We start from the raw sequence: 12534 nt of genomic DNA, 5'->3' as shown, positions 1-12534 counted from the left end.
ACCCTAACCCTAACCCTTTCTGAAGGCAGTGAGGTCAGTAGCTCCTAACCCTAACCCTAACCCTAACCCTAACCCTAACCCTTTCTGAAGGCAGTGAGGTCAGTAGCTCCTAACCCTAACCCTAACCCTTTCTGAAGGCAGTGAGGTCAGTAGCTCCTAACCCTAAACCTAACCCTAACCCTAACCCTTTCTGAAGGCAGTGAGGTCAGTAGCTCCTAACCCTAACCCTAACCCTAACCCTTTCTGAAGGCAGTGAGGTCAGTAGCTCCTAACCCTAACCCTAACCCTAACCCTAACCCTTTCTGAAGGCAGTGAGGTCAGTAGCTCCTAACCCTAACCCTAACCCTAACCCTTTCTGAAGGCAGTGAGGTCAGTGCTGAGAGCAGGAAATCAACCTCACTCCTCCCTAAAGTTTGTTGTAGCTTTTTAAAAACACATGATCACCCCCAAATCCATCGCTGAGGGAGAATAACCTCATCATACATGGACCTCATTTGGAAGCGGTTTCCTACATGTTCTTTAACGTGACCTGAACAACGATTGAGATAAATTGTTCAAATCCGGAACGTTCCTTTAAGATAAGGGTTAAGGAGGCGGTCCTACCTTCTTGGACTGCGTCTCAAAGGTTGAGGGCAGCATGTTGGGGAAGAGCTTCAGTGCCACAGGAAGCAGGAACTCCATGAATGGCACAATGATGAACACCAGGAAGGGAAGGAGTCGAAAGACATCGGCACAAGTTCTTAGGAACTGAGGAGGAAAACAGACATTAATTAGTTAAAAGCAGTTTATGTATGTATTTGTATTTATTATGGATCCCCGTTACTCTTCCTGCGGTCTGGAAAATGTTTAAAACATCACAATACTCCATTAAAAAAATCCATCAAAATCCAGCAGTTTAAGCTAGAGATATGTCCACCAATAGCAGCCTGCCACATCAGCAGAGGAAAGTGGCAGAGTTACAGCGCTAGGGATGAACTCCAGTAACCGGGATCCATCTGCAAAAATATGACTCCAGTTTGCCAAATACAGTGCCTTGCGAAAGTATTCGGCCCCCTTGAACTTTGCGACCTTTTGCCACATTTCAGGCTTCAAACATAAAGATATAAAGCTGTATTTTTTTGTGAAGAATCAACAACAAGTGGGACACAATCATGAAGTGGAACGACATTTATTTGATATTTTTAACAAATCAAAAACTGAAAAATTGGGCGTGCAAAATTATTCAGCCCCTTTACTTTCAGTGCAGCAAACTCTCTCCAGAAGTTCAGTGAGGATCTCTGAATGATCCAATGTTGACCTAAATGACTAATGATGAGGAATACAATCCACCTGTGTGTAATCAAGTCTCCGTATAAATGCACCTGCACTGTGATAGTCTCAGAGGTCCGTTAAAGGCGCAGAGCAAGGAACACACCAGGCAGGTCCGAGATACTGTTGTGAAGAAGTTTAAAGCCGGATTTGGATACAAAAAGATTTCCCAAGCTTTAAACATCCCAAGGAGCACTGTGCAAGCGATAATATTGAAATGGAAGGAGTATCAGACCACTGCAAATCTACCAAGACCTGGCCGTCCCTCTAAACTTTCAGCTCATACAAGGAGAAGACTGATCAGAGATGCAGCCAAGAGGCCCATGATCACTCTGGATGAACTGCAGAGATGGATGGAGCCAAATACAGGACCATTCTACATTTACATTACATTTAAGTCATTTAGCAGACGCTCTTATCCAGAGCGACTTACAAATTGGTGCATTCACCTTATGACATCCAGTAGAACAGTCACTTTACAATAGTGCATCTAAATCTTAAAGGGGGGGGTGAGAAGGATTACTTATCCTATCCTAGGTATTCCTTAAAGAGGTGGGGTTTCAGGTGTCTCCGGAAGGTGGTGATTGACTCCGCTGTCCTGGCGTCGTGAGGGAGTTTGTTCCACCATTGGGGGGCCAGAGCAGCGAACAGTTTTGACTGGGCTGAGCGGGAACTGTACTTCCTCAGTGGTAGGGAGGCGAGCAGGCCAGAGGTGGATGAACGCAGTGCCCTTGTTTGGGTGTAGGGCCTGATCAGAGCCTGGAGGTACTGAGGTGCCGTTCCCCTCACAGCTCCGTAGGCAAGCACCATGGTCTTGTAGCGGATGCGAGCTTCAACTGGAAGCCAGTGGAGAGAGCGGAGGAGCGGGGTGACGTGAGAGAACTTGGGAAGGTTGAACACCAGACGGGCTGCGGCGTTCTGGATGAGTTGTAGGGGTTTAATGGCACAGGCAGGGAGCCCAGCCAACAGCGAGTTGCAGTAATCCAGACGGGAGATGACAAGTGCCTGGATTAGGACCTGTGGGATGGTAGTGGGATGGTTTGGGGTCAGCGTGGTGGTGGTAGAGATGGTTTGGGGTCCAGCATGGTGGTGGTGGTGGGATGGTTTGGGGTCAGCGTGGTGGTGGTAGAGATGGTTTGGGGTCCAGCATGGTGGTGGTGGTGGGATGGTTTGGGGTCAGCATGGTGCTGGTAGTGGGATGGTTTGGGGTCAGCATGGTGGTGGTAGTGTGATGGTTTGGGGTCAGCATGGTGGTGGTGGTGGTAGTGTGATGGTTTGGGGTCAGCATGGTGGTGGTAGTGTGATGGTTTGGGGTCAGCATGGTGCTGGTAGTGTGATGGTTTGGGGTCAGCATGGTGCTGGTAGTGTGATGGTTTGGGGTCAGCATGGTGGTGGTAGTGGGATGGTTTGGGGTCAGCATGGTGGTGGTGGTGGTAGTGTGATGGTTTGGGGTCAGCATGGTGGTGGTGGTGGTAGTGTGATGGTTTGGGGTCAGCATGGTGGTGGTAGTGTGATGGTTTGGGGTCAGCATGGTGGTGGTAGTGTGATGGTTTGGGGTCAGCATGGTGCTGGTAGTGTGATGGTTTGGGGTCAGCGTGGTGGTGGTGGAGATGGTTTGGGGTCTAGCATGGTGGTGGTAGTGGGATGGTTTGGGGTCAGCATGGTGGTGGTAGTGGGATGGTTTGGGGTCAGCGTGGTGGTGGTGGAGATGGTTTGGGGTCTAGCATGGTGGTGGTAGTGGGATGGTTTGGGGTCAGCATGGTGGTGGTAGTGTGATGGTTTGGGGTCAGCATGGTGGTGGTAGTGTGATGGTTTGGGGTCAGCATGGTGGTGGTAGTGTGATGGTTTGGGGTCAGCATGGTGGTGGTAGTGGGATGGTTTGGGGTCCAGCATGGTGGTGGTAGTGGGATGGTTTGGGGTCAGCATGGTGGTGGTAGTGGGATGGTTTGGGGTCAGCATGGTGGTGGTAGTGGGATGGTTTGGGGTCAGCGTGGTAGTGGGATGGTTTGAGGAGGCTTTGCTGCCTCAGGACCTGGACGACCTGCCTTAATAGAAGGAACCATGAATTCTGCAGGAGAATGTCAGGCCATCTGAGCTGAAGCCGAAGCACAGCTGGGTCATGCAGCAAGACAATGATCCAAAACACATAATCAAGTCTACATGAAAATGGCTAAAAATAAAACAAATGTGAAGTTTTGGAATGGCCTAGTCAAAATCCAGATCTAATCCCAACAGAGATGTGACAGGACTTGAAATGAGCAGTTCATGTTGAAAACCCACATGTTGCTGACTTAAAGCAGTTCTGCATGGAAGAGTGGGTCACAACTCCTCCACAGCGACGTAAGAGACTGATCAACAACTACAGGAAGCATTTGGTTGGAGTCATTGCGGCTGAAGGTGGCACAGCCAGTTAGAGTTTAAGGGGGCAATGACTCCGAATGGGAGCCCCCAGTGCCAAGGTGTCCATCCCCCACTAAAGCTGGTTCATCCTGCCACAAGTGGTGTTCATCTGCCCAAATGTATTTCTCCAGGCATGGATGTGCCTCAGGGCCAAAAGGGCACAGCATGGATGCGTTGCTGTGTTCTTTGCAAAATGAAGTCCCTCATCGCCTGCACCACATGCTTGGTGACCCTCTGCTTTTCAGCAGAAAGAGACTGCTATGGCACCTGGCATCTGCAGCACAATATTGTGTAGAGGACTGAGGGTTTTCCAAATATTGAAAGTGTTATTTTGTAAATGTATATATTTTTTTCATGTTTTTTCTCAATTTTTGGAGTGTGTGTGTTAGAATACCATTTTGGTATTTTGTATATAGTTTTTCCATTCAAAATGTATAACTTCACCAATTTGGCCACTTGGGTACATTTGGGCTACTTGTGTGGGACACCTGGGTGATGTCATGATACATTTCATATAGCACACTCATTTTGGAAGTTATCGTTCTGAAACTTTGCACAAGCACTGTTGCCCTCGTGGTTTTCACTGAAATTGTCCCCATCATCCTATCTGAATGTTTGTTTTGTCTTGTTCATTTTAAAGATGATACAACAATAAAAAAACATGTTTTTTTAATTGTATTATCTAAACCAGATATATTGTGTTATATTCTCCTACATCCAATTCACATTTACAAACTTCAGAATGTTTTCTTTCAAATGAAATCAAGAATATGCATATCCTTGGTTCTGAGCCTGAGATAAAGGCAGTTAGATTTTGGTATGTCTTCAGGCGGAAATTGAAAAAAGTAGGGGGGTAGCTGTAAGAGGTTAATTCATTTTGGTGAATCTCTTATACAATGTGTTTATGTACAGCAACCCCAGGTGTAAAATAGTAAATAATGGTTACTTCTCAGAAATGTTGCTTTTAAGAGGAGTAAAACAAGGCTGTCCATTATCTCCATATCTATTTCTTATGGCCATTGAAATTTTAGCTATTAAAATTAGAACCAAAAAGAACATCACAGGGTTAGAAATCCAGGGGATAAAAACAAGAGTTAATGTATCCCGATGACTCTAGTTTTTTTCTTAAATCCGCAGTCTGAAGTTCTTGATCACTTGTCTAGCCTCTCTGGACTAAAACCCAATTATGACTAGAGTACCATATTACATAATGGATTGTTTAAAAAAAAAAGTGTTTACACTACTTTAAAATGGGCAGATGGTGAAGTAGACATCCTTGGTATTCATATCTCCAAAAATATTAATTAACTTCCCACAATCCATTTCAAATCTGAGGTGCAGTTCGTTGCGGATTTCTGAGGCTGGTAACTAAAATGAACTTTTCCTCTGCAGCAGAGGTAACTCCAGGTCTTCCTTTCCTGTGGCGGTCCTCATGAGAGCCAGTTTCATCATAGCACTTGAAGAAACGTTAAAAGTTCTTGAAATTTTCCAGATTGACTGACCTTTGCTTTTTTTTTTTATGATGGACTGTCGTTTCTCTTTGCTTATTTGAGATGTTCTTGCCATAATATGGACTTGGTCTTTTGCCAAATAGGGCTATCTTCTGTATACCACCCCTACCTTGTTACAACACAACTGATGGGCTCAAACGCATTAAGGAAAGAAAATCCACAAATTAACAAGGCACACCTGTTAATTGAAATGCCTTCCAGGTGGTGACTACCTCATGAAGCTGGTTGAGAGAAATCCAAGAGTGTGCAAAGCTGTAATCAAGGCAAAGGGTGGCTACTTTTAAGAATCTCAAATATATTTTGATTTGTTTAACACTTGCTTGGTTACTACATGATTCCATATGTGTTAGTTTATGTCTTCACTATTATTCTACAATGTAGAAAATAGGAAAAATAAATTGGTGTGTCAACTTTTGGCTGGCACTGGGGCATACAAAACATCACAGCACAATTGAAAAGTATGGCACATGGAATCCAAACGAGGGTGGTCTATGGTGATAGGTGGGATGGGCTGAGAGGCTGGGATTAAAGAGCTGAAGTCCATGGTGATAGGTGGGATGGGCTGAGAGGCTGAGGGGTGGGATTAAAGAGCTGAGGTCCATGGTGATAGGTGGGATGGGCTGAGAGGGTGGGATTAAAGAGCTGAGGTCGATGGTGATAGGTGGGATGGGCTGAGGGGTGGGATTAAAGAGCTTGTAGTAATGTATTATTGTTGTGATTGTTGTATATAAAAGTACCATGTATGTACAGCGCCTATAGTATTCAGACCTCCTGACAGGGACTGGGAGGCTAGTCAGGACTAGTCAGGATCAATGCAAAGATGAACAGAGTAAAGTACAGAGAGATCCTTGATGAAAACCTACTCTAGAGTGCTCAGGACCTCAGACTGAGGCGAAGGTTCACCTTCCAACAGGATAATGACCCTAGGCACACAGCCAAGACAATGCAGGAGTGGCTTCGGGACAAGTATCTGAATGTCCTTGGGTGGCCCAGCCAGAGCACGGACTTGAACCCGATTGAACATCTTTGGAGAGACCTGAAAATAGCTGTGCAGCGATACTCCCCACCCAACCTGACATAACTTCAGAGGATCTGCAGAGAAGAATGGGAGAAACTCCAAATGCCAAGCTTGTAGCATCATACCCAAGACGAGAGGCTGTAAATGCTGCCAAAGGTGCTTCAACAAAGTACTGGTTAAAGGGTCTGAATACTTACGTAAATGTGATATGTTTTTTATTTTTAATAAATTAGTAAACATTTCTAAAAACCTGGGGGGGTGTAAATCGAGGAGGGAAAAATGCTGTTACCTAACAAACGTGGAAAAAGTCAAAGGGTCTGAATATTTTCCGAAGGCGCTGTATATGTAGCAGAAAAGGGTTAATAAAATAAATGAAAGATTACATGGGATCCCTGATCTCCTCACCTGTCTCCTCTCCCGTCGGGACAGGGGGTGCCCGTTGAGGACCTGCCACAGCATGCGTCCAGCGATGGTAGTGTCGATCCACAGCAGTCGGAAGCCGTGGTAGTAGTGTTTAACCTCGTCTAGAACACGTTGTCCTATAGTTCTCCTGACTATGGTATGGTCTACTGTAGGACTGTACACCGGCCCGCCCTCCTCTAGCTTCTTGTTCTTATCCTTCAGAGAGCGGAGAGACTTCTCTACTTTAGAGTCGTCATGGAGACATCTGGAGGTGTGGATCCACCGTACCCCGACCACGTTCCCCCTCCCTCGCCAGGATGCTGTCCACTGTGGGTACCCACCTCCCAGGTGGTACAGAGAGGAGGTGGTGGAGGAGCCTTCCACTACAGCAGAGTACAGCCTCATAGAAGGGGCGTGGTCTGTGGCGTGGCCTGGAACCCTGTAGCTGTCTGATGCCGTATGCAGCGAGGGGCCTAGGAAGGAGGGCGGAGCCAAGCTCCCACCTCGGACCACCAGCCTATCACCATCCAGTCTACTGAAAACACAGAAACACTCAATAACAACATGAACAACAGAACTATCGTAAAAAAAATACTGTGCCCTTAAAATGTATATAGTATGTATAAGCTGGGAGTAGAAGCCTAAGTGTTGTTGTCCAATAGTTTACTCTAATTAGGGGAGAGGTGGTAGGGTTAGGGGAAAATATATATATTTTTTAATAATACGCAGAGAATTACATTGATGGAAACCACAATCTGCAATATTAAAGGCGATCTACCACCTAAAAAATGAAATATGAACAGCACACTCAATAACATGAACAACAAAAACACCAGTCAAACCCTAATGACGCTGGGCCAATTGTGGGTCACCCTATGGGACTCCCAATCACGGCAGGCTGGGATACAACCTGGAATCGAACCAGGGCCTGTAGTGACACATCTAGCACTGAGATGCAGTGCCTCAGACTGCTGCGCTACTCGGGAGCCCAGGAAATAACTTCTGCCAGCCATGAAAGCTGCCAGAGCGAGTGGGGACATTGCTTACATCTGCTATGACAGGCTCATTGTCCCCCCTCCCTCCCAGAAGACTGGAAGGGATGAGAGAGCCAAGCCTATGGGTTCATGGCTTCAACCCCACAACACACACACACACACATCTGAATGTGTATTTTTTTTCTCTTGCTTTGTTTGCTCTTTTCAGTATTAAGTCCATCTCTGATCAGCTACCCAGGAAAGGGCTGAAAATAGCCCATATTAATATATGTAGCCTTAGAAATAAAGTTCATGAAATCAATAACTTGCTGACATCAGATAACATTCAAATATTAGACATTTCTGAAACTCTTAGATAATTCATTCTGATGATACAGCAGTAGAAACAAGGATATAGGACACAGAAATGTTTATAGGAGAGGTGTTGCTGTATATTTTCAGAGCCATATCCCTGTAATGTTTATAGGAGAGGTGTTGCTGTATATTTTCAGAGCCATATCCCTGTAATGTTTATAGAGGAGGTGTTGTATATATTCAGAGCCATATCCCTGTAATGTTTATAGGGGAGGTGATGTTGTATATATTCAGAGCCATATCCCTGTAATGTTTATTCAGAGGGAGGTGTTGTATATATATTCAGAGCCATATCCCTGTAATGTTTATAGGGGAGGTGTTGTATTTATGTTTATATGCAGAGCCATATCCCTGTAATGTTTATAGGGGAGGTGCTGTATATATTCAGAGCCATATCCCTGTAATGTTTATAGGGGAGGTGTTGTTGTATATATTCAGAGCCATATCCCTGTAATGTTTATAGGGGAGGTGCTGTATATATTCAGAGCCATATCCCTGTAATGTTTATAGAGGAGGTGTTTTATATATTCAGAGCCATATCCCTGTACTGTTTACAGGGGAGGTGTTGCTGTATATATTCAGAGCCATATCCCTGTAATGTTTATGGGGGAGGTGTTGCTGTATATATTCAGAGCCATATCCCTGTAATGTTTATAGGGGAGGTGTTGTATATATTCAGAGCCATATCCCTGTAATGTTTACTGCGACCTGGCCAAGATAAAGCATAGCAGTGTGAACAGACAACACAGAGTTACACATGGAGTGAACAATTAACAAGTCAATAACACAGAGAAAAAAGGGGAGTCTGTATACAATGTGTGCAAAAGGCATGAGGAGGTAGGCGAATAATTACAATATTGCAGATTAACACTGGAGTGACAAATGATCAGATGATCATGTACAGGTAGAGATATTGGTGTGCAAAAGAGCAGAAAAGTAAATAAATAAAAACTGTGGGGATGAGGTAGGTGAAAATGGGTGTGCTATTTACCAATAGATTATGTACAGCTGCAGCGATCGGTTAGCTGCTCAGCTAGCTGATGTTTGAAGTTGGTGAGAGAGATAAAAGTCTCCAACTCCAGCGATTTTTGCAATTCGTTCCAGTCACAGGCAGCAGAGTACTGGAACGAAAGGCGGCCGAATGAGGTGTTGGCTTTAGGGATGATCAATGAGATACACCTGCTGGAGCGCGTGCTACGGATGGGTGTTGCCATCGTGACCAGTGAGCTGAGATAAGGCGGAGCTTTGCCTAGCATGGACTTGTAGATGACCTGGAGCCAGTGGGTCTGGCGACGAATATGTAGCGAGGGCCAGCCGACTAGAGCATACAAGTCGCAGTGGTGGGTAGTATAAGGTGCTTTACTGACAAAACGGATGGCACTGTGATAAACTGCATCCAGTTTGCTGAGAAGAGTGTTGGAAGCAATTTTGTAGATGACGGCGCCGAAGTCGAGGATCGGTAAGATAGTCAGTTTTAGTAGGGTAAACTTGGCAGCGTGAGTGAAGGAGGCTTTGTTGCGGAATAGAAAGCCGATTCTTGATTTGATTTTCGATTGGAGATGTTTGATATGGGTCTGGAAGGAGAGTTTACAGTCTAGCCAGACACCTAGGTACTTATAGGTGTCCACATATTCAAGGTCGGAACCATCCAGTGTGGTGATGCTAGTCGGGCATGCGGGTGCAGGCAGCGATCGGTTGAAAAGCATGCATTTGGTTTTACTAGCGTTTAAGAGCAGTTGGAGGCCACGGAAGGAGTGTTGTATGGCATTGAAGCTCGATTGGAGGTTAGATAGCACAGTGTCCAATGATGGGCCGAAAGTATATACAATGGTGTCGTCTGCGTAGAGGTGGATCAGGGAATCGCCCGCAGCAAGAGCAACATCATTGATATATACAGAGAAAAGAGTCGGCCCGAGAATTGAACCCTGTGGCACCCCCATAGAGACTGCCAGAGGACCGGACAGCATGCCCTCCGATTTAACAAACTGAACTCTGTCTGCAAAGTCATTGGTGAACCAGGCAAGGCAGTCATCCGAAAAACCGAGGCTACTGAGTCTGCTGATAAGAATATGCAGAGTCGAAAGCCTTGGCAAGGTCGATGAAGACGGCTGCACAGTACTGTCTTTTATCGATGGCGGTTATGATGTCGTTTAGTACCTTGAGTGTGGCTGAGGTGCACCCGTGACCGGCTCGGAAACCAGATTGCATAGCGGAGAAGGTACGGTGGGATTCGAGATGGTCAGTGACCTGTTTGTTGACTTGGCTTTCGAAGACCTTAGATAGGCAGGGCAGGATGGATATTCTGTAGGTCTGTAACAGTTTGGATCCAGGGTGTCTCCCCCTTTGAAGAGGGGGATGACTGCGGCAGCTTTCCAATCCTTGGGGATCTCAGACGATATGAAAGAGAGGTTGAACAGGCTGGTAATAGGGGTTGCGACAATGGCGGCGGATAGTTTCAGAAATAGAGGGTCCAGATTGTCAAGCCCAGCTGATTTATACGGGTCCAGGTTTTGCAGCTCTTTCAGAACATCTGCTATCTGGATTTGGGTAAAGGAGAACCTGGAGAGGCTTGGGCGAGGAGCTGCGGGGGGGCCGGAGCTGTTGGCCGAGGTAGGAGTAGCCAGGCGGAAGGCATGGCCAGCCGTTGAGAAATGCTTGTTGAAGTTTTCGATAATCATGGATTTGTCGGTGGTGACCATATCCCTGTAATGTTTATGGGGGAGGTGATGCTATATATATATATATATATATTCAGAGCCATACATATCCCTGTAATGCTTAGAGATCATTTGTCAAGGGTTACTGAAGTGTTGTGGTTGCAGCTTCACCTGACTCATCTAAAGCCTTTTCTTTTGGGGTGTTGCTACAGGCCACCAGGTGTAGTCAGTATCTAAATAATATGTGTGAAATGCTTGATAGTGTATGTGACGTAAACAGAGAGGTCTACTTTCTCAGGGACATGAATATTGACTGGTTTTCATCAAGCTGTCCGCTCAAGAGGAAGCTTCTCACTGTAACCAGTGCCTGTAATGTGGTTCAGGTTATTTATCAACCTACCAGGGTGTTTACAAACACTACAGGTACAAGATCATCAACATGTATTGATCAAATTGTTACTAACACTGTAGAACTTTGTTCTACAGCTGTATCCGTACCCATTGGATGCAGCGATCACAGTATAGTGGCTATATCCATCCCCATTGTATGCAGTGATCACAGTATAGTGGCTATATCTGTACCCATTGGATGCAGTGATCACAGTATAGTGGCTATATCCATCCCCATTGGATGATGTGATCACAGTATAGTGGCTATATCCATCCCCATTGGATGATGTGATCACAGTATAGTGGCTATATCCATCCCCATTGGATGCAGTGATCACAGTATAGTGGCTATATCCATCCCCATTGGATGCAGTGATCACAGTATAGTGGCTATATCCATCCCCATTGGATGCAGTGATCACAGTATAGTGGCTATATCCATCCCCATTGGATGCAGTGATCACAGTATAGTGGCTATATCCATCCCCATTGGATGCAGTGATCACAGTATAGTGGCTATATCCATCCCCATTGGATGCAGTGATCACAGTATAGTGGCTATATCCATCCCCATTGGATGATGTGATCACAGTATAGTGGCTATATCCATCCCCATTGGATGCAGTGATCACAGTATAGTGGCTATATCCATCCCCATTGGATGCAGTGATCACAGTATAGTGGCTATATCCATCCCCATTGGATGCAGTGATCACAGTATAGTGGCTATATCCATCCCCATTGGATGCAGTGATCACAGTATAGTGGCTATATCCATCCCCATTGGATGCAGTGATCACAGTATAGTGGCTATATCCATCCCCATTGGATGCAGTGATCACAGTATAGTGGCTATATCCATCCCCATTGGATGCAGTGATCACAGTATAGTGGCTATATCCATCCCCATTGGATGCAGTGATCACAGTATAGTGGCTATATCCATCCCCATTGGATGCAGTGATCACAGTATAGTGGCTATATCCATCCCCATTGGATGCAGTGATCACAGTATAGTGGCTATATCCATCCCCATTGGATGCAGTGATCACAGTATAGTGGCTATATCCATCCCCATTGGATGATATGATCACAGTATAGTGGCTATATCCATCCCCCAGTGATCACAGTATAGTGGCTATATCCATCCCCATTGGATGCAGTGATCACAGTATAGTGGCTATATCCATCCCCATTGGATGCAGTGATCACAGTATAGTGGCTATATCCATCCCCATTGGATGCAGTGATCACAGTATAGTGGCTATATCCATCCCCATTGGATGCAGTGATCACAGTAGTGAGTGGCTATATCCATCCCCATTGGATGCAGTGATCACAGTATAGTGGCTATATCCATCCCCATTGGATGCAGTGATCACAGTATAGTGGCTATATCCATCCCCATTGGATGCAGTGATCACAGTATAGTGGCTATATCCATCCCCATTGGATGCAGTGATCACAGTATAGTGGCTATATCCATCCCCATTGGATGC

General features: G+C 45.6%; 1 protein-coding gene across 3 annotated transcripts in view; it reads right to left on the bottom strand.

Moving 5' to 3' along the window:
* Positions 1-12534, bottom strand: part of letm1 (leucine zipper-EF-hand containing transmembrane protein 1) — a 43736-nt gene that overhangs the window by 20120 nt on the left and 11082 nt on the right. For 2 of the 3 annotated variants that reach the window (XM_052495872.1, XM_052495874.1), the window contains exons 3-4: positions 6643-7174; positions 604-747 (exon numbers count right to left, since the gene is read on the bottom strand). In XM_052495872.1, the coding sequence (XP_052351832.1) occupies positions 604-747; positions 6643-7174 (676 nt within the window). The remainder of the gene's footprint in view (positions 1-603; positions 748-6642; positions 7175-12534) is intronic. The other variant, XM_052495873.1, reaches the window with a different exon arrangement.

The sequence above is a fragment of the Oncorhynchus keta genome, chromosome 35 (genome assembly GCF_023373465.1).
Source record: "Oncorhynchus keta strain PuntledgeMale-10-30-2019 chromosome 35, Oket_V2, whole genome shotgun sequence".
Taxonomy (NCBI): Eukaryota; Metazoa; Chordata; class Actinopteri; order Salmoniformes; family Salmonidae; genus Oncorhynchus; species Oncorhynchus keta.
The sequence above is the reverse complement of the archived record's forward strand: the minus strand, read 5'-3'. Positions and strand labels throughout refer to the sequence as shown.